Source organism: Molothrus ater, chromosome 6 (assembly GCF_012460135.2).
Source record: "Molothrus ater isolate BHLD 08-10-18 breed brown headed cowbird chromosome 6, BPBGC_Mater_1.1, whole genome shotgun sequence".
In the NCBI taxonomy this organism is placed as follows: Eukaryota; Metazoa; Chordata; class Aves; order Passeriformes; family Icteridae; genus Molothrus; species Molothrus ater.
In genome coordinates, this window is record NC_050483.2 from 12,333,304 (window position 1) to 12,354,783 (window position 21,480).

A 21,480-nucleotide genomic window follows, 5' to 3' on the forward strand; every position below is an offset into this window, starting at 1 on the left:
CATAGATCTACCATTTTTAGTTTTCGGGCTACTGAAAAAAATGCATGCCACCAATAAAAATGTCTGTACAAAACCAATTCTGCAGAAGAGCTACTGGAAAGCATGGCAGGTGGAAAATGAATCCCAAAGTCATGGCAGCTTCTGCTGCACAGATGTTTCCATGTCCTTCCATAAAATCCTGACAGCAAAAAAATATCCCAAACAAAATTATGTTCCCCTCCCAGCTGACTAAGAGCCACTTGAAATATGGATGTCTCCATGTGCCAGGATGTTTTTCTATTCTCCGGTGAGGAGAGCAGATTGTGACTGAGGCATGGCTTGGATAACACACACTGGAAGTCATTCTCCTTCTCCAAAAGCATCCTTTCCTTGGCTGTGGTCAACAAATTCATCTCATCCAAACCAGTCAGTGCCCACAGAGCTGTGATTCAGTCTCTGTTAGTGTCTTACAACTCACAGTGTCTTCATGAAGAGATTAAACCATCCATTGGACTCCTAGGATTTTCTTTTACCTTGGTTTGGTGTTAAGTGACTGCAGAAAGAGATCCCCCACGCTCACCCCAGAGCAACACACTGATATTCATGGAATTTCCCAGGAGATCCCATACAACATACTCCTAATGGTTTTCTCCCATCAGCACCCCTCACCCCCAAATTATGAAGTATTGAACAGTTAAGATCAGAATTTGATTATCTCTACTATATCCTTGTGAATCTGGAGTAACCTCTCAGAAAGGAATACAGCTGCTGTGAGCAGAGACATAAGGACATTAACAAGGCAGTCCTGCATACTCAGAGCTTCAGCTCTTGCTGCTATCATGTTATTCACAAGCTAGAGCTTTCACTAAAAAACAAAACAATGACAGAACCAAACAGGCATTTCAAAACATGAAAAATAAATAGGTAATTCAGCAAAACCATGTTCAGGTTTTGCATTGCACTTCTAGGGCCATCCTTTAGCCAGATAAAATACTGTAGCCCTAACTATTTCATTTCACAATTTACATGTGTGCTCCTTGTGCTTATTCAGAATGAAAAAAAGGTATTTTCATCACTAAGGCCTGAAATGTTTTGGGAATCAGCTACACGGAATATTTTCTCTGTCCTTCTGGAGCAGGTCACAGCTGTGGAAATCCAACAGCAGGACTTTCAGCCAACTGGAAGAGCACTGCTGGCTCTGGACACTTCTGTAGAAGCAATTGCTCGCAACAATTTAATAAATTCAGAATTAATGCTGAATACAGCTGACAGTATTTTCACTCTATGGTAGTATGTTTTAATCCACTGCTAATTCGCATAAGATTTAGCAGCCAAATGGTGTTAACTCACTTCAACATCCTGACCTGACCTTCACTCACAACTCTTCCTTTTCAACATAGTTCAATTCATGGCAAGCTCACAATGAGTCTGAATCTTTCCTTCCTGAGCTCACACACATGGCCAATGGCCGCATTCACTGAAAAACTGCTTATGCTGCTACAGCTTTAATGCTGCACTTGGATGTCTTTTCCACAGTAACTGAAAAATAAGAACACCACCAGCAATGTTATGTTACTCAGGATAACACTGCTAGGAAAGCACTTCAGAAACAAAGTTTAAGGTTCTACAACTTGCTGGAAAGGGCTGAATTTTGCCAGTCTCTTTTTTGATACTACAAGCTTGTCTCTGCCAAGTTATTACATTACCATCTAGAATATACAGCCTTTAATTTAGTTGGCAAATTTATATTCTCCTAGGTTTACCAAAGTATTTTAAGAATCATGAACACATTCACATATTCAGACCTAGTCATTATTGCAAACACTGAAGCTATTACAGACTGCAACTTTTTCAGAGTATCCAAGTACCCCTGGACAACACTGATCAGATAATACAGAAATTATTATTTACAGACAAAACAGTACTGGTATAACTTGTTTATTGTACTGTGAGCATCAGTATATATTAGAGACAAAGAAAACATGACTTCCAGGACAAAGAAAAAAAAACCTGGAGATTTAAAATTTGCCCAATATCAATCATGGAGAACCTATAAATTATCTGCTGGAATGCTTTCAGCTCAAAAGCTTGGCTTCTACAATTACAGAACACTGAAGAATATAAGATGTTCTGGATCCCAAAAGCCACATACCTAAGGTTAAACTGTAAAAGACTTGAAAAGACATTAGGTAAAATTTATAAACTTGTCTTCTTCTGAGACAGATTGATCTTATCTCCAAGGCTCAGGGCCATTCCCTGTAAGTAAAAGGAAAACAACAATCATGACACAAATACTTCACTTGAAAAGAACTTTATCTCATCTATATTAAAATGGAAGTTCCATATATAGAAATCTATTAAATCAATGGCATGGAAATTTCTAGCTGCTCACTTCTTTGTACATTTCATAGTGCTCACTTCCTTATCACTAGGTAAAGGTTAGGTCTACATATATTATTTAGACAATGAAACTTAACTGAGCTGGCAACTGTTACATGTGTTATCCATATGAAAAGCAAAAGACTAAAACATATTGTAAGCTTTTGACCTCCCACCAATTGAAAGAGGACTACCAGGGAGAAATGACAACTGCCTGTCCAGCTACTGATATTAAACTGTTGAAAGTCCCAGTGCTGATACCAGTACACTCAGTGTACCACAGCTATGGAAAATTATTTAATCACAGAGCCAGATTAATATTGCACAAAAACTGAAGAACCATCAAAAGAAACTGCATGAATAAATCCACATATTCAACAGCACAATGATTTCAAGATGAAACCATGCTGGTACATGTAATTGAATGTAGTCTTATGTAAAAATGGCACTGTAACTTATCAGAAACTTTAATTTAAACCAGACCAAAATCTTAGTAGTGACATCACATAAACAAAATGTCTTCTTGTATATGAAAACTCTCAGGTACTCCTTTATTGAACACTGTTTAAAATAATTCTCTTTTACACTGGTGTTTTGCTTTATTCATCCCAAATCCCAGTCTTTTTTTTTAGATGGGAGGTAGAAACTCTAAAATCCAAAGCAGACACATATATCTACAGAAAATACTCCTACTAAAAACCCTGGGATTTTCTTTTGTTGCTTTTAAAAAGAATCAGTGAAGAGCAATCACATGCATAAAATTTCCTTGTTGTGTGACATTGAAACGTGCAATTTGGTTGGAAAAACATCATGTCACCCTGGGGCATATTTGCTCTTTATTTAAAAGCCCATAAAATATAACATCCTATTTGCAGCACTACGGACAAAATTGGGACACCTTGGTGCAAAGGCCAATTTTATGGCAACACACCAGGAGAAAGGACTGTAGAAAATCTGTAGATGCTTAGGAGTGCTTGGTACATTGCCCTAAAGGGGTGAGGATGGCAAGCCCCATACCTGGCTCTTGGCCCGGATGCGTATGTGGCCCGTGACAGGCGCCTCCGGGCCCAGGTGAATCGGCTTCTCAATGCTCACGTTGGCCAGGGCGTCCTCCCCAAAGATGGAACGGGCGTAAAGATTGGCTGCCATGAAGCCACAATAGCCTGAAAGGGCCTGGGGAAAGCACATGGGAACCCTTAAAAGACCAAAATCCTCTGAACACAGTTTAGTTCACCCTAAGTTCTCTAGGCAGTTATCAACGTGTCACGTTTACACTTCTTTCTTAATGTGCAATCTTTTGCAATGTGGGAATCATGCAGGGAAACAGTGGTGGCCTTTTTCTAAAATTCATGTTGGGAATTATGCAGTCTATAGAATTCCTCAAGACAAGGCAGGAGGGCATTTTATGGTTTGTTTTAACCAACAGCAAGATGGCAAAGAAGCTAAATAGCTACTATACTTAGTTTGGTTACTATACATGTAATAGCTAATAGCTATCATACATGCTGTATTTTAAGAGCAAGTAGCTATTCTATATATTTGTTTTGCTTTACAACAAGAAGGCTAAACTGGCAAAATAAAGGCAAATTTTGTCAGAGAGGAAGAAATATGGAGCTACTAAAAACCCCCTTTATGTCAACAGATGGTCCCATCAAGTCTATGCTGCAGCTTAGGTACTATAAATCAAAATGGATATTCTGATTTTCCACCTTGGGACAACAGAGAATTTTGGTAACATTTATCTGTTTTTATTCATTTCAGAGTAAAAGCTTTGAGGTATATCTACTATTTCATTTTGTAAGCAGGCATTTCTAAGAATATTAACAACAAATATTGAACAAATTAAGTAATAAAGCACAGGAACTAAAAAAGTTATCTAAAACTCTCTAAGAAATAACTCACCTTCTCTGGAGTCAGGCATTTCATGTTGGTTGACTTCAGTATGTGCTGTAAGTATTCATTTAAATCAATGATATTTGTATTCACTGTTACCTTCAAGAGGAAAAAAAAATTACTTTAATTACTCAGGTATTTCTGAAATCTCTTCTTCAGGGCTCTATAAAGGAGATCACTTCCACATTATTCCTTGAGGAACAGCATACTCAGTAATCTGCATGCACTTCCCACTATGTGGTGGCATCACAGGAAGTCTTCCCCTCCTACCCTCCACTTGTTAAGATGGAAAATTTCATGCTATTACCATGGTTTCTCTTCTAAAACCTATTGGGTGAATATGATACTCTGTTGAACAGTGGACAGTATAGCAAACAGTGGACTCCTTGTGTGAATACAGTTTACACATTGCCAGAACATGAAAAAGCAATACCTAGTCCAAAGTTTGCTTTCAACCAGTGATAAAGATTCCTTTCATCTTCCCCTTCTAGCAACAAAGCTCTCTGGGCTTCCTTGGCTTTATCATATTGCATATTATGTTCCTTATTTAAATTGTTTTTTAACATCTCTCTTAGGAGGAGTTTACAAACTACTAAGGCTTCATGTATCATCTATTACAATGTACTGTGCACAAGCTCCCCCTGAGGTATTTAAATCTAGTCCCAAGTGAGCACACCTATGTACCACACAAGGCTACAGTTCATGCAAAGTATCTCCCATTCTTATATGATATCATCTCCATTAAGCCCTTTTTTTAGGTTTGGGCACCCTAGTTACTATGAAGTGTAACCACTGTCTTGCTGGTCTTACACAGCACCCAGAACTTTATGCTACAGCTGTACTGCATAGTAGCAAGGTGAAAGAAAGATGTTCCTGTGTCCCAGGCAGGGGGCTGGACTAAACAACCTTTAGAAGGTCCCCTGCAATCCACAAGACAATGTGATTAGAACTGGAGAGGCTGAGCAGCACCAGTAATTCTGCAGCCTCAGCATAAACTTACACTTGTTGCCATCTCACCTTTGAGCCAAAATACACAGCAATCACCAGTCAACTTGGACAGCTTCCACACAGGAGGTAAAGCTCAATGCACACAACCTCTTTTGCAAGCCAAACCCCCACTTATTGCATTGCTAAGCTTGTGAAACTGATAAGATAGCTGTAAGAGAATAAGCTACTTGAGGCAAACATCCAATGAGGATGTTGAATGAGGTTTATGTGGCAATAAATAATGCTGCTGTAATGAGCTGCTGTAGAACAAGAGACAGAATTCTATCTCATCAACAAAGTAACAGACAAAAAAATCCCCAAAACTAACTTTGTTTTCCCACTCAAATTCTGCCCACATCTGTCTGAACTCAGCATCTGTACAGGAAGCAGGCTGGATGTAATCCATGATGTCAATGTGAATGTCACTGAGAACCACACAGTTTCTGTCGCTGGCTGCTCCAGAGACATCGTACACTGCAAGAGAACACACAAAACCATTTCTGAATGGTCCAAAAAGTGAATTTGCACTTAATAAGGGTGCTGAGCTACCATCTGCCAGTTAACAACAGTCAACCCTTGCTCAATCTCATGCTGACAATCATGCTAAAGGTAGCACATTCTACAATGGTTTTAAGTAGCAGTGATGCAGGTTTTTTTTAAATCATCACAAAATATTCTTACATTGTAATTTAATTTCTTCTCCCAGTATGAAGGGTTTTACTTCTTTTTGAACTCATTAAGCAGTTAAAAATGAAACACATTCATGTTAATTTTGCACACTGAAATTGTTTACTTACCAACATTACCAAAAATGATTCCATTTTCTGTTGAAGCGACTTTAACGTTGGCTTTAATGTTTGCAAAATCATGTGGAGCAAGTGTCAGAGGAGATGGTTTTTCCACAAGTTTCAAGTCACCTGTGTAAAGAAATATGGAGATGAAATCAGGGAACACTAGCAGTATACAATGAGCTTAGCTTCTGAACAACAGCTTTTTATTTTCTTGTCATTCAATTTTTGCATCTATAGAGCTGCACTAAACACCACCATAAAAATAATAATTGATTTGGAATTGGTTGTTATTTTTTTTTACAGTTTCCTAATTGCAAGAGAAATTATATTATATACAAATTTCAGTTAAAATATTGCTGTGTTCACCCAAACCCCACTGAAAACAAATGCAAATACTGAATTAAATGGGCTTTGGATCGAGTTTTGTATTCATTTTTAACAAGGAAATGGTTAATTCTACCTTGTATTTTAATCACTGACATCATCATAAGGCCTAACCCTATAGTCAAGTGCCTCAAATCCAAAGTACAATGTCCAGCACTACAGGCACCAAGCTATTTACAAAAAGGTCAAAATATTCCCTTGATTCTGAATATAATTGCTCCAAGGAAACACTAAGGGATGCATTTTTACTAATCCTTCAGCAAGCAATTGGAAAGACTCTTTAGTTCTATTCAACTGCAACTTGAGAACACAGCATGAACAGCATGAGCTCCACACATGGGAGTGATGCCTCAAGTCAGCTTTTGCAGTACATCAGCTGGGAAATACAGAATTCCACTTTACTGAGCTGACAAATAAAAAATACAACCTATTAAATAATGCCTCCATTTGATTTATTTCCATTGTTAGTCTCATCAAATGATTTACAAGATTTTAGAAGAAAGGTTATGCCCCTCCAGTCATGTCTACAATAGTGAAAAGTACATAATGTGAGTCTCCTAGCATACTGCAAATGTATTTCAGCTCCTGACTGCCAAAGCAGAGGACAGCTAATAAGAAACTGGTTACTGTTCTTGAATTATCTGCTCCAGTGACTCCTCTAAGAGAAGTTAATGAAGCCTCAGTATTGTCCAAGCAAGACTCTGGTACAGCTGTTGGTACAGGGAATGGTTTCAGTTGAGGAAATGCAGTATTTATGCACTTCAGGCTGAGTGCAAAAACCACCTAGGGCAGATGGTTTTCTGCTCCATACCAGTTGGGATTTTGACCTATTTTTATTTTCCCATCTATGGTAGCAGCACAATGAAAAATAAGTACACCAAAAAACCTGTCTATATCTCAGGCAAAAAAGGAGAGGGGGAAATGGAATACTATGTTTTTAGTGATAAAATCTGACTATGGTTTATATCATCAGATTGCATTGTCAACACATGCAAACTTCCACCAAATATTTAAACCAGTATATTTTTAAAGGCATTCACTTGGAAGTGTTTCAGGAATTCCTCACAGCAGGGTAATGCCCAGTTCCCAGAAGCTCAGAGCTGCTTTGTTTGCAGCATGCAGCCCTCCTTACCCAGCGTGGCCAGCTCCAGGGTGCAGTTCTGCAGGGTGTCACTGGTCTGGTTGACCACGAGCACATCCAGCACGATGTCGTACTGATTGACGTGGACATAGGCTTCTGCATACACAGGGTCTGAGAAACCTGTCAGCTGAGTGACCTGTCACACAAGCCAAGGGATTCACCTCCTCAGAAAGCAGTTTAAAACACAGAATCATTCCAACAATGACAAAAAATGAGAATAAAGTGCACTTAAATTGATTATTCTTTAATATAAGCCTCCAAAACAAGTTGCCTTCCTTCACATGTCCCCTTGGATACACACTGCAATTATAAACCCTCTCCAGACAAAATGCATTCTGAACTAATAAGTTCCCAAAATATGAACTGTAATGCCATTTATTCTTAAGATGATCAGCAGCACAAAGAAATGCTGACTTAATATGAAAAGGTAATTTTAAACACCAAAAAGAATTCACCCAGTCTTTCAAAGTCTGGGAGTTTAATTCTTAACTAATGAATTACTCAAGTGACTTCTTCTCTTTAAACTTCCTCAGCAGGTTCTGCTAATCTACAGAAAAAAAAAAGGCATAAAGAGTGAAATAAGGATGCATTGCACTTGGCAATAGGATACAGCAGCCAAAGAAAGGAGATCTTAATCACTTCTGGCAACCTTGCTCCCTTCCCCATGAACTTTATTGGGGTTTCAAAGCAGCAAACCCTAATTTCTTCTCCACATTCCACCAGCTTAGTACTCTCCCAGTCTCCTTTTTGTTCTTCCTCTCCCCATTTGAGTAGGTAACAACTAAAAGCACAAGTCCTTTTCTGTTTCTCCTGATCAGGATATAACTGGGTCTTCCCAATCAAGCAGCATAGTCTGGTTAATCAGTTCCAGTCTGCAATTCCCAAAGTGATCCCATGTATACAATTAAAGCACTGATTTCCCACTACCTTATTAAGTTTGGAAGCAAGAGGATCAGCAGCTTCTTTCCTCTGTGTGTTTCCCATTGCTGCAAGAAGGCTAAGCTGGAACTGGTCTTCTTTTGAGCTCATTTCATTTTTTGCAGTAAGCTGCATGAAGGAAATGGGATCATCTGGCTGAATTGTCACATTCCTCTTCTCAGATTCTTTCTGCAGGAAGAGAGTAATTCAAGAATTCACCGTGAATTCCATTCCTTAGCACAGAAAAACAGTCAAATAATGACTGACCTACACAGAGTCAAATGGTGACATTTCTGGGACCAGCTTGGATGTGAACACCTGTAAAAACTCCAGGTGTTCATGGTTACTTACTGATAACAGCTCACCTTCTGGGAAAGTTTCTCCTCTTCTAGCTTGGCTGACAGCATGTGAGAGAGGGATTGCCTGCATTCTTTGTTGAAAATGTCATTCATGAGAGGAGAACATTCTGACAACACTTTCAGACACAACGAGATACGATCCACATCATCATCTGTAATTGGCTTCTTGGGAAGAGAAGACTTTCCCAAGTGGAGAATAGTGGCCATCAGCAGCATTGCTTCAGCATTAAAGGACTGAGAAGGGGCACAAAGAGAATAGAAAAAGGTTATTGCATTTTCCACAGCTTTAAAGAGATGTTGACTTCTGACTTATTTAGGAAAAGGTGCATATTAATCAAATCATAACATCTCTGAACAGATTACTTAGTTTTTTAGTACTTGTTATCTGAAACCAAGCAGAATGATTTAGAGACTGTCTAGATAGAATGGCTGGAAAGCAGCAGGTCCTGTTTGTGATCCAAACTATCATTATTATCCAATCACATAACTGGCACTTCACTTTGGACTTAACCCATTTTGCTTATCTTTTGAAAAGAGGCAAAAAGCAGCTGTTCCTTAAATGTGAAAACACCAGAGATGACTCACATTTTGTTTCTTCTTTTCCTGAACTAGGGACGCATAACGCAAAGCAATCTTGGTTAAAGTTGTAGCAAGGGAAGCTGCAACAAAGAAATCTCCATCCAGCAAGAATCCTCGTAAGGGAGGTCTGCAAAGACAAATAATCCTCAGGAAACTACTTTTGGATTACAATCTTCAGCTTACTTCTCTTGATACCTTAACTTTCATACTGTACAAGCAAAACAAGTTTGAAACACCTCACAAGGTTGAGTTTTTTCCTTCTCAATGTAATCTTCTAGATACAGAGATTTTCACAAGTCACCACAGTCATTTCCATGTGGACTAGGGAGAGAGAGGTGTAGGAGTGCAAGGTGATATAAAGGGAAGAAAATATTTTAATCTAAAGGCACAATCTCTGTATCCAGAGAGAACTTTATATGTAAAAAAATCAACTAGAATTCAGGACATCATAATTAATAAAGCACTTACTTATACAGTAAGCTTTGATTACAAATCCTAAGCAATCAGGCAACTTCCTATTCTATCTAGCTAGGATTAAAACAGGAAACTCCCTCAACCACTGAACTCTGTATGACAGATAACACCACTCAAATAAACAAAGATAAAAATTAACCAAGTCATTCCTGGCCAAGCATGAAATCACAAATACCTGTCTTCTTCCTTTTTGGCAGGTCGGGAACTGCTAAGAGCACTTTGTGTTGCATAAGTGCCCATCTCTGTCACTAATTTTTGGGCTGGACCCACAGACACCTCTTCTTCAGGTTTGAGCTCACCAGCTTCTTTCTTGATTTCAGATTCTACTATTGGGATCTAGAAATAGGAGGAGCAGGAAGCAGCTGTTACAATTAAAATAAAAAATACATTTCTGTTCTGCAGGTCTTAATAAAATTATCTGCATTTCTGAGGTTTTTATAACCAAAAGGTCAGCTACAGTGCATCGGTTTGGGAAGAATTTGAGGAAATAAGCAGATATTGAAATACACACAGAAGCTTCCTACACATGCAATAAAGCTCTCACTGATGAACTAGATTTTGGCAGAGAAACCTTTCTCTCAGAAGAAGCCAGACTTAAAGCACTTCTTCTTTGCTACTGGATATAATTAAATCATATCTTAAAGCTGCCATAATTTTCTGAAATAAGGAATTTCCCAACTTTTCTTGTAACAGATATCACTTATTCTCAGCTCAAGTATGCTACTTGAAAAAAATGAGTAATGAATTCAAAACCCTGACCACTTTTTGCTTAAGATTTTCTGTGCAAATGCCATTAGACATCACAAGTCCCCAGTACACTGTTGCATCTTACTTGATCTTTCTAAAATAGCTTTTCTTAGAAAACCCACTGCATAATGGCAGGAAAAACCACAAAGAGCCAGGAAACACAAAAACCCCAAAACATACACACCTCTCCAAGTGATCTGCGAACCTCTGTCATTACACTTTGTATATCCTCCTTTGTGCTGCAATATTCTCCAAGGATCCATAATGCTCCTCGATAAATCCTGAGACAAGAACAGTAATTTAAATCATGCTTTTGTGATATACTCAAATTAGCACCAAGAAAAGTGATTTAAAGTGATTTATCAGGTAGTAAAGGCCAGTCTTGACAAACTCAGAAGGACACAACTGACAAAAGCAAATTAAATCAAAAGCAATTATCTTTTAAGCCTCAGTAAACTCACGAGAAACTACATCAAATTAGATATATCCTCTGCTACATATTTATTTCCATCTGTGTTAAACCTGAAATACACAAAATTAAATTTCATTGTGATCATAATGAAATACTCCACTGCATGTGAATAAAGTCAGCTCTAAATTCTCCATTTAACTGAGACAAACTAATTTTTCCATTATACAAGAGAAAATGAAAAACCAGAACAAGAATGAAGATTAGGAAAAGAATAGCAAAGCTTCAGAGGATTTCTTCCCCCCACTTAATGAGATTACAATGGAGATGGAATTCAGAGTTTTCTGTGTATTAGGAGAATGACAGAGTGCTCTTCTGACACAGAGAAGTTCTCATATGACTTAACCTTTACAAATCCATCAGCAAGCAAAGTTTTTAGAGCCCTGAAAGGTACTAAAATAGCTTTATACTTTGTAAAGCTCAGTCTGTGTTAGATTAGGCTTTCTAATAAATGTTCAGTATTTCCAGTTGCCTACAAGTGCAAATTTCTTAGGAATTCTGTTTTAATAAATATATTACTTTATCTTTGCCTTCATCAACAACACTACATCCTAGCAAGGGGAATTACAATTATCAAATGCATTACAGAAATGAAAATTGAATTTATTTCATTTTGCATTTATTCAATGCAACAAATGCCCAATTTACCTCTTGCACAAATAGGCAAAAAGAAAGCTGTACCTAGAAATCCTCTACCTCAAAATATATAGGCTCAGAGTCATTCTGTGTGGGTAACGTGGATTTTGGTACATATTTAATGACAATATACATTCAATGCAAGTGAGCCACAGATGCTCCCAAGTCTGTTTGATATCATATTCTGGACTCACTTGACAGATTTAATAGCATGAAAGACTTCAAGCATCTTCTCAACAATAAGAGGTCTGAGGTTTTCAAATCTCTGGATCGCTTCCCGCACAAACTCCAGGACATCAGCAGCTGCCGCTTCGTTGTTGTCACTAAGGAACTCCATCAGCTGCCACAAAAGATTGAACATCAGCACAAACAGCAGCACAGAGAAGTTTGTACAATAATACTTCCCTTCTATGTTCAGAAAAATAAAACTCCTTATGTATCTCCAGTGAAAAAAAACAGAAGTCAAACCTTAAGTACATTCCAAACACGTACCAATTATCACATTCCCAAACTGTTTTTCTAGTGATACAAATTATTGCACTTTTAAAGGTCCTCTTCACCTCATGTTCTTCAAAAATATCATAACAGTCTCAGAAAAACAAAAAATTACAGCATCAAAAGTCCTATGTTTCTTTAGGAACTAAAAATAGCGTTGGTTCTTGTGAGGTTCATTATGAGGCCGCTATTAGGAACATCTCAGCTCCAGCAATTCTGCAGGTGCTGGGTATAGGTGTAACACATGTAATGAAAATATAATGAAATATTTGCATACCACTGGAATAACATTTGCAGCCATGTCTGGGAAGCGAACACTACAGGAATGCAGTGTCCGAACCAGGAGCTGTCTGTACTTGTCTGTATCTTCATGCTCTGTCACATTATTAGTTTTAATCACTTCCTTCTTCAGAACAATCACAAGCTGCAGAAAACATCAAATCAATTTTTTTAAAAAGTGACATTTTTCAAGAGAAAGAAAATAGTGTAATGAATCAAAAGCACATATAATTTACCTCCTCCACATTTCTTGAAGACACAAGATCCAGAGCCAGCTGAAGGGTCTTTTTGCGCACTTCTAGATCTGGGGTGCTCAACACTCTGAGGATGTCCATAACTAGATCCTGAAACAATAACAAAGTAAAGTATTTTGCCATTTTAAATTGCTTCCTCTTCATACAATTCTAATTTTCAGTCCTCAATGAGCCTTTCTGAATACATAATATATGAGGTACTGACAAGCAAGAGGCAGGCATTAGAACTTCTCAGTGTTCATTTAATACATTTACACAGAAGTCTCTTATGTAGCTACACCATTAAACCTTACAACCAGGACAGCATTTGTCATTGTTAATTCTTATGCAGACAATGAAAGCAGCCAAGTCATAAACATAGAAGTCCATCCAATATATGTTCAAAAACATACCAACAGGAAATTGAAGCTTCAGAAGTTCTTCTCCCCATACACTGCAAAAACTTGGGAGATTTGTTATTGAAGGCTTTTCTTTCCTAAGGCTTGCAGGAAAAGAGACAGCCCACATACCTGCAACACTCGTTCGTGGGAGGGATGCTCCTTCAACTCAATCAACCGATCCAAGACAATCAGTTTCACATTATTATCACTTTCTTTAATAATCAAATCTATGTAGCATTGGGCAGCAGCCTAAAATTAAAAGGATCAAAACCATTTTTTAAGTCATGAAGAGGATAAACTGGAAAATTTTGAAATTGAGGAAAAGACTCCTATTTTACTATTAAAGCAGCTACTCAGAGCTGGCACAGAAATTAACCTGAGAAACAGACTTTAAAATTTTTTGTTCACTATGTTACAAAAATCACACATGAAGGCTCACAATGGCATCAGCTTACAGTACACAGACTTGACTTCAATTCAAAGACAGATGTAAGATAGGTGATCTGACATGCTTTGGGTCAGCTGTGAAATATGCAACAGGGCATGAAAACCAACTTAAAAGAGTTGGCAGTATTAGCCTACCAAGATTAGGTTTTAATGACAGCTTCTATGTACAGTGTGTCTACTTAAAAAAATGAGTATGCCAAACCAAGAATGCTGGAATTCATACTCTCCCCTGACCTTTGGAAACTACTATTTACAATGCTATAAATCTATGCATGACCTATCTTTTAAACTTCCATACAAATTCAAAATTTCAAAGTGATCCTCAATAATCAGCTGTACAAATACAAAACTAAGAACCCCAACCAGTAATCAACATGAATCTTCACTGCTTTATGCTTCTACCCTGCTCCGAAATGAGTGACATTCATGAGTAAAAAATTTCATCCAATCTCTGAAATCTTTAGCTGTGGTCTGCTTTGCTAACTAGGCCAAGTAGATTTTAAGTTGGTCCAACAGTCTGCACAGTATTCAAGCTTGTGCCCTACCAAAGTGACATGAAATCCACAAGCTCCAGGTCTGCTCAGTCTTTTTTGTGACCAGTTCTAAGAGATACTTGAAGACAGTGTTTCACATGAGAAGTGTTGCACAGCCCATGTTACTAAAACCTTCCCTCCCAAGTATCAACATGCAGCAGTTCACCTCAGTGCACTAGAAGCTACTGAAGAGCTGAAAACATCACTTTCATACCTTGATTGCTGTGGGTGCACTGGAGAGTGTAACCAGAGTACCTGCAGCCTCATACTTCACTGCAGGACTCGAGGACTGCAGCAGGTTGTAGATGCAGCGAATGAACCGAGCTCTCTCCGAGGGATTCGCGTGACAGACCTCGATAAAAGAATGATCCACAGTTGGCACACAAAGAAAAGAGCAATCCTACAGCTCACCTGCTCCACTACCTTACAGAGGAGAAAATTAACCAAAAGGTGACAACCTTTTCTGGTGACAGGAAGTGTCATTCACAGCTGTAAAAATCTAATTTCAAAAGCTGTTCTCAACAACTCTGAGTAATGTTACAGAGTCTTAAAATCTCCCATCAAAAGGAAGGGCAGAGCCTCTAACAGCTTCTGTAAGAGATACCCTGCTCATGCTCACAAAGACCACTCTGATAATACTGTCCCCATCACAGCAAATCTGGTGAGACTTACTGCTCTGTACAGTGCACACTTGAGCTCTTTATCATTTCAAGAGACAAGTTTTATTCAGCTCTATTAAGCAGTGACATATTCCTGACATAGACAAGAAGCCAGCTAAATTCCTTTTCCAGCAACATTCTATCCCTTTTTAAGAACAGTCTAATATAATTCTGTAAATCAACACGTGCATTTATTTAAAATGTGACACAACAGTTCCCTTTTACCTTGTAAATTAGTTCAACAATAACCAACTGCAGTATGTCACCAAAGGTCTGTACTTGGTCAATACAGGTACTCAAATAATCCAAAGCTCGATCCTACAGAGAGAATAAATTATTTTATGTTATTCAGAGTTTGCTCACTCAGTTCAATTTTAAATAAAAACACATGCTAAAAATCAAAATACAAAACAGCCTTTATGCAATGCTTCAACAATTTAGGAAAATACTGTAGACCTAAAGAGCAAAATCATCTATCCTGTCTATAGAGGGCAAAAAGAGAGACAAACTAATGGTAATTAGGCACAAAAGGCAATTGCCTGTAGAACAAGTAATCCAAAATACTTAATAGACACTTCAATTTCTTTCTCATGCAACTACAAAAGCTTTAGACCAGCAGATAATGGAGTACTTCTCATGCTCACATTTTTCAGCACCTTCACCAAATAGAGTAATTCTCCTTTAAAATAAAGAGAGCACTAAAGAGCTACATTATCAGTACCAAATATCCCACAAAAGCATTAACACTACCATACATGGTGTTTTTTATGAATACAAGTAGTTTATACTACCAATAAACTACTGGCTAGTTACCCAGCATATTTACAATTATTAAACCAAATGACTTTGAGGCCAGGTATCCTTACCTGATCTGCATGAATTAGCATCATAAATGCATTTCTTTTGCAGCTTGCATCTTTCTCATTCACCAAGAAATCATGAATCAGCTCAGGAGCATCAGGTATAAGATGTTCAAAGTTCCTTTACAAGAAAAAAATGTAATTAAGCGCAGAGTAGAACCCAAGGATGCCCATTAAACAGAGGAGAAAAGGCAAACAAACATAAAAATTCTAACAGCACACGAGGGAGTGACAAATATTTGAGCTCTCCAAAACTGTGGCTGGTGGGTGTGGTACCTGTAGATGGTGTAGATGGCCAGCACGGCGTTGCGGCGCACGTAGCTGTGCCGGTGCTCCAGGCACGCGCGGATGGCCGGCATCAAGGGCTCCAGCAGCTCAGCTTCCTTCAGCTTGCACAGAAAGCGCAGGGTGGAGCCTCTGATAAACTCGTTGGGGTGCTGGAGATCCTAAAAGCAACAGGAAACATATCTGAAATGCCAGACTCTCCAGATGAATGCACTTACCACCCTCTCCCACACTCAGCTCTCCCGTGGTACAAGTTCCCAACACCCCCAACGACACCTCACTGTTTTCTCAAGAAATGCTTTCCTAAAGCACTGCTGCCCCACAGTAATTAAAATATTAAAAATTTTAATATTTAAAATATGTATTTATGTGCAATAAAACTTACAAAGCCTGTAGGATATTTTTTCTGGATTATATTTTTCCAACCCATTCCCAAAGTTTAAGCTCCTTAATATCTTTATGAAGGAGTTTCCCAAACATACCACAATACTGTACTTTCATGACCCATGGCTTGTCCCAAGATGCCACGAAGATGGTAACTATGTTACCCCTCACCTTTAATGTTCACTGGCAAGGAAACAGAGTACTACATTTTTGTTAAGTTGTACCAGTAAAAGAATACAAAACTCCTTGGTAGTAGGTCTGCTGTCTATCTGCAGATACCCCACTCTGAAGCACTGAGACAGCTGATAGGAAAGAAATGCTGAGTGTAAACAATTTTTATATTTATTCAGTAACACAAAATGTACCCCTTGTACAAAGATGCAGCAGAAGAAGACAAGCAATGAAATAACCAAGAGGCTACCTTTCTGTATGCATCACACACGAGGATCATTTCCTGCAGGAGCCTGCCATCTGGAGTGGTCTTTGGCACGATCTCCCAGAAGACAAGAAGCAGCTTTTTGATGGTATGGTCTTGGAGAGGCAGCACAAAACGTATGATGGTCATCAGGAGCCCAGGCAGCTTCTCACCATTCAGAATCATAATGATCACCTTCTTCAAGGCCTCTGTCTTCAACTTGACATCTCCTTTTTCTAGAGAGGAAATGAAGTGAGGAAGGCTGACATGTCACAGCTACTTTAACAGGAGTATCGATCTTCAGTGTCAGAAGACACAAACTCCTCTGAAGGAGTGAAATACAGCACATCAATAAAATCCATGCCTTTACTTCGATTAAAGGATAAAGAGGAAGCAAGAGATATTTAAAAATAAGCATGGAATTCATGGACTAAACAGAAGATCAATATATTGGAATTGAAAGGGTTCAAATTCCAAGGCTGTTTTGATGCTTAAATTTGTACCAGGATACTACAATGTGCTCTGGTGTCACATATATATCAGATACCAACACTGCTGCTTTGGCCAGCACACCCCACAGTGCATTGAATGAGTGACAACACAATTTGTTGCTTCTTCCAAAAAAAAAAATCTGCTCAAATCTGCCTTAGCCCAAGCAGGTATTAAAACTCTCAAAAAAAAAAAAAAAGATTTCAGATTTTCACAGACTGTGGACTACACTGAAGCACATAAAATAATATCATGAAGTTTGTCAAAACACATCAAACAGAAGAACAGACATCTTCCAGAACTCAACAGAAAATAAACATGAAACTGACTTGTTTTAGCTTACAAAATGTAAACAGTACTCTAGGAAAGGCACAATGAGAGAATAATTCAGGTAAGATGGAGTATCCTTCAGTCAGTGCCAATACTTGCCTAGGTCGTTTTTTAAGCTGATTTCAGAAGGCGGCTCTGAATCCATGGGAACGTTGATCAACGTGTAACACACGTTCTCTGCAGCAGTCATGGCTCTTGGTTACAGCAGCTCTCTCAAGGGAAGAATTATTTTCACACAAATGTCAGACAACCTAAAAAGCAAGCAAACAAAACCATCCCAAAGTTAAAAGACTTTATTAACAAACACAAAAGCATTATTATAACTGACTTAATGCCTTGGAGGAATTGCTGGGTTTCTTGAGAAGCTGCATGCAAAAGCTTTCTTGCTTTGCTGCTACCCTAAAATATTCCTGTGAGCACCACAAAGATAAAGAGCATGACATTTTTCAGACACAACAGAAAAAAACCAAAATCTTTCCAATATTTTGGGCACAGTCAGGGCACCTGACTGAAGCCAAATGGATGCAGTAGCTTCTCCCTCCTGGAGTCATTCCCTGATCCCAGCTGTATATCCCCACTATCTTCCCTGCACTCCTGTGCCCCTCCAAGTGAATGACCCAAGCTGCAAAATCAGCTGAAAAACTTCACAGAAAAAAGAAAAAAATGAAAAGATAAAGTTCTGGACTCAATTAACAAGCTGAATCAGTCTATGCAGGAGGATTTGAAGATGAGCATGAGATCCAAGAGAGCAGAAACCAAGGATGGGAGAGAAGACAAAGATGAAGAGAGAAGCATTTTACCTGCCAGGGATCATCAGATCAGCTCAACTCTACTGTCTCCACTAGACACTAATGAGGAAACCAAGTCTTTTTGTGGTGAAAAAGGACAAGAAGGCTACAGATCTATCAAAGCTGCTGTGTGCCTGGCAGTCCAGGTAATGAATTCTGCTATTAAGCTCAATTCTCATTCTCATGTTTGTTTTTCTCCTTGTGTAATAGATATCTAGGATCAAATCAACCCTTTTGTTGTATCAATCCTCATTGTCATGTTTGTTTATTCTTTATATAATAGACATCTAGGATCAAATCAACCTTTTTATTCTATTTCTTAAGTAAAGAAAAATGCTCAAGCCTGAGCTTGCTTGGCTAATGCTGTGATACCACACTGACAAGTACACCAAAGAAAACTGTTACTGTTTATTACATGAGCAATTTTGTACTTTCTACAGAAATTGTGTCAAAAATAAATCAGCTTTTATTGATATTAATTGTCTGGAAGTCTGAGACTCCCTTTTCTCATCAAATGGGCACCCAGAGAACCTTACCCTAAACAGGGAGCAGGGAAGTTGTGCTGAACTGGGCTGCTGTCTCTTTTTCCACACAAGAAAACAACTCATCAATCAGCACCACAACAATCACCCCAAAAAATAATTGCAACACAATTTTTAAAGAAACTCTCCTCTTCCCATTATGAATTCTGTACTTTAAGGCCTAGATTCCTTAACTCTGTTGCTTACAAATATCTCCATAAACCACTCATTCAGGGAATGACTGGATATGGCACTTAGTGCCATGCTCCAGTTTACAAAGGTGATGATCAGTCAAAGGTTGGATTTGATGATCTCAGAGGGCTTTCCCAACTGTTTTCTTGCCTCAGCAGCACCTTTTTTGCTTACATTCCCTATGCTGTTACCCAGAATTCCTGCCTCAAAGCCCTGCAGCCATCACCTTCACCTGCAAGAACAACTCACACAGACCATAAAGCAGATCCTTGTGAAAGCAGGGCAGGTTTCTTTACTCATACAGAGACCTCAGCTGCAGAAATTTCCAAAATCACGGTCAAACATATCTCTGAAGTATTATAAACGAGTGCACTTTGGGCTCTGAAAAGCAGCAATGAAAAACAACTCTCCTGAAACACAGAGCTGGGAGATTTGGCAGGGAGACCCACCACCCAAGTTTTCCTCCTTGCAAGGCACAAAGACTTGAAATCAGAGACACTGAGAGCCCACACGGACACAGATATGGGTGCTGCTTTAACTCTCCAGCAGTAACATCTCTGTCCCCTGTGGTGAGTCACTGAAGGGTTGGGGTCGGAAGGGACTTTAAAGATGAATTCATTCCAAGCCTCTGCCCGTCAGCAAACCAGGCTGCTCAGAGCCCCATCCAACCTGCCTCGAACACGTCCAGGGATGGAGTACCCGCAACCACACCTCGGCACCCACGGGAATCGAAAGTTACAGAGTTTACAGAGCCCAGGAAGACAAAACCACGCCTGCTCGCCACCTACATCCCCGGGGAGCCCGAGCAACGGGGGCACCTAATGAACCAAAAACCTCGAGAATGCACCGTTTTACTGTCGCACAGCTTTAACACAGAGTGTTCCAAACGTTTGCTAAAAATCCCCACTAATTTCCAGGCGGCTGAGGGCTATTTCTCCCTTCCTGTCCAAGCTCCTACTTCCACTCCAAACCCGGGCATTTTAAGCTACGAGGCAAAACTTCCCTCAGTGCCCGTGTCCGCCTGCCATTCCCCTGAGCGAATCCCGAGCCCCGCAGCTCTCTCGGCGCCACAAACCCTCCCACAGCCGCCCGCGCCCCGGGGCCCTACCGGGGCCACCGGCAACATGCCGGCGGGGCCCTGAGGCCTCGGGCCTTGCGGCGCCCAGCGGAGAAGCGGCGCCCGCCCATTCCCCCCGGCCCCGCGAGGCCGCGGCTCCGAGGGCAGGCCGTGCGACTCCGTACCGGGCGGAGGGGTCGGGCCGGTCCCGGTGCGGAGCTGAGCCCGCGGCGCTGCCGCTCCGGCGATGGCTGACGTGGAGCCACGCCCGCCCCGGCCACATCGCGCGTACGGCGGCCGCGGCGGGACACGCCTCCCGCCAGCGCGAAAGGGGCGGCGCCGCCGCGCGGGAAAGGGGCGGTGCCGGGTGGGGCGGCGCCTGTGACGTCACGGCCCCGCGCGGACGGATCCGGGACCCTCGGATGCAGGAAAACAGCGGAAAATAGCGGCCGAAACTAAGGTTAACCCCCCCCCCCCCCCATAGATAGACAGAGATACAGATATAGATAGATAGCTATATAGATATAAATAGATAGATAGATAGATAGATAGATAGATATAGATAGATCTAAATAGATAGATAGATAGATAAAGATAGCAATTAAATAAATAACAACAACAACACCAACAAAACAAAAAAAGACAATAAAAGGGGGTTAGGAAATGGTAAAGGGAAGAAAACAACGGGTGGGGGAAAAAAAAGCAATTGGGGGAAATTAGTAAGGAGCTGGAAAATAGATTATGGGAAATGAATAAAGAAGAGGGTGCATAAATAAATAAGGGAAAAGCAAAGGGAGGGAAAGTGGGAGAGAGAAAAAACAACGTGGGGGGAGAAACAAAGGGTGAGAAAAAAAAACAGTGGGAGGTGGAAAAACGAGGGGGAAGCAAGGGGAAGGAAAAAAACAATGGGTAAAATAAATGAAGGGGAAAACATAAATAATGGTGAAAAATTAATTAAGGGGAAAATGAAAATGAGTAAGAAGGGCAAAAATGAGTAAAGGGGGAAATAAATAAGAGAGGAAATAAATATAAAAATAAAAGGAAAAATAAAAGCAGCTTTTTCTAGTGCTTAAAAACCAAATACACAGCCCTGGCACTGCTGCTTTGCTATTTTCAGACTGAACTATTGGTATGGATTCAAGTAAGTATTTAAAGGCTGTTCAAAACAGCACTGTGATTTGTTATTTTTTGTTTAATAATTTATTACTATTTATTAATTAATCTGCAAGTTTCAGGCCTTTTTTTTTTTTAAGTACACTGAGCAGGCTATCAGGTCCTCTGTGGGCCTGCCCCAGAAGGTTGTTCCTTGTAATTTTCAATGCAATCATTGGGGAGAATAATTACATTAGAATGATCCAACATAGAAAAGACTGAAC

General features: G+C 39.6%; 1 protein-coding gene across 2 annotated transcripts; it reads right to left on the reverse strand.

Moving 5' to 3' along the window:
• Positions 1-1,901: 1,901 nt before the first annotated feature.
• Positions 1,902-20,398, reverse strand: COPB1 (COPI coat complex subunit beta 1). 2 transcript variants are annotated; one of them, XM_036384514.1, is made up of 22 exons: positions 20,290-20,398; positions 17,646-17,797; positions 16,734-16,963; positions 15,920-16,089; positions 15,650-15,764; positions 15,009-15,101; positions 14,339-14,476; positions 13,274-13,393; positions 12,747-12,854; positions 12,509-12,655; positions 11,931-12,076; positions 10,816-10,912; positions 10,060-10,220; positions 9,417-9,537; positions 8,838-9,065; positions 8,482-8,661; positions 7,546-7,690; positions 6,036-6,155; positions 5,567-5,712; positions 4,261-4,350; positions 3,376-3,531; positions 1,902-2,235 (listed from the first exon to the last, which is right to left on the reverse strand). In XM_036384514.1, the coding sequence occupies exons 2-22, from the start codon at positions 17,734-17,736 to the stop codon at positions 2,176-2,178; spliced, it is 2,862 nt and encodes a 953-aa protein (XP_036240407.1). In that variant the 5' UTR covers positions 17,737-17,797; positions 20,290-20,398; the 3' UTR covers positions 1,902-2,175. The 2 variants fall into 2 exon arrangements, with proteins under 2 accessions (XP_036240407.1, XP_036240408.1); XM_036384515.2 differs by lacking the exon at positions 20,290-20,398 and adding an exon at positions 20,156-20,225.
• Between the last annotated feature and the right edge of the window lie 1,082 nt (positions 20,399-21,480).

Coding starts and splice junctions, on each gene's coding strand:
- COPB1 (XM_036384514.1), bottom strand. CDS start 17,736: ATGACTGCTGCAGAGAACGTGTGTTACACGTTGATCAACGTTCCCATG. Junction 16,090..16,733: donor TGTGTGATGCATACAGAAAG/GTAGCCTCTTGG, acceptor TGTTGCTTTTAG/GATCTCCAGCACCCCAACGA. Junction 9,538..10,059: donor GCCAAAAAGGAAGAAGACAG/GTATTTGTGATT, acceptor TTGTCTTTGCAG/ACCTCCCTTACGAGGATTCT.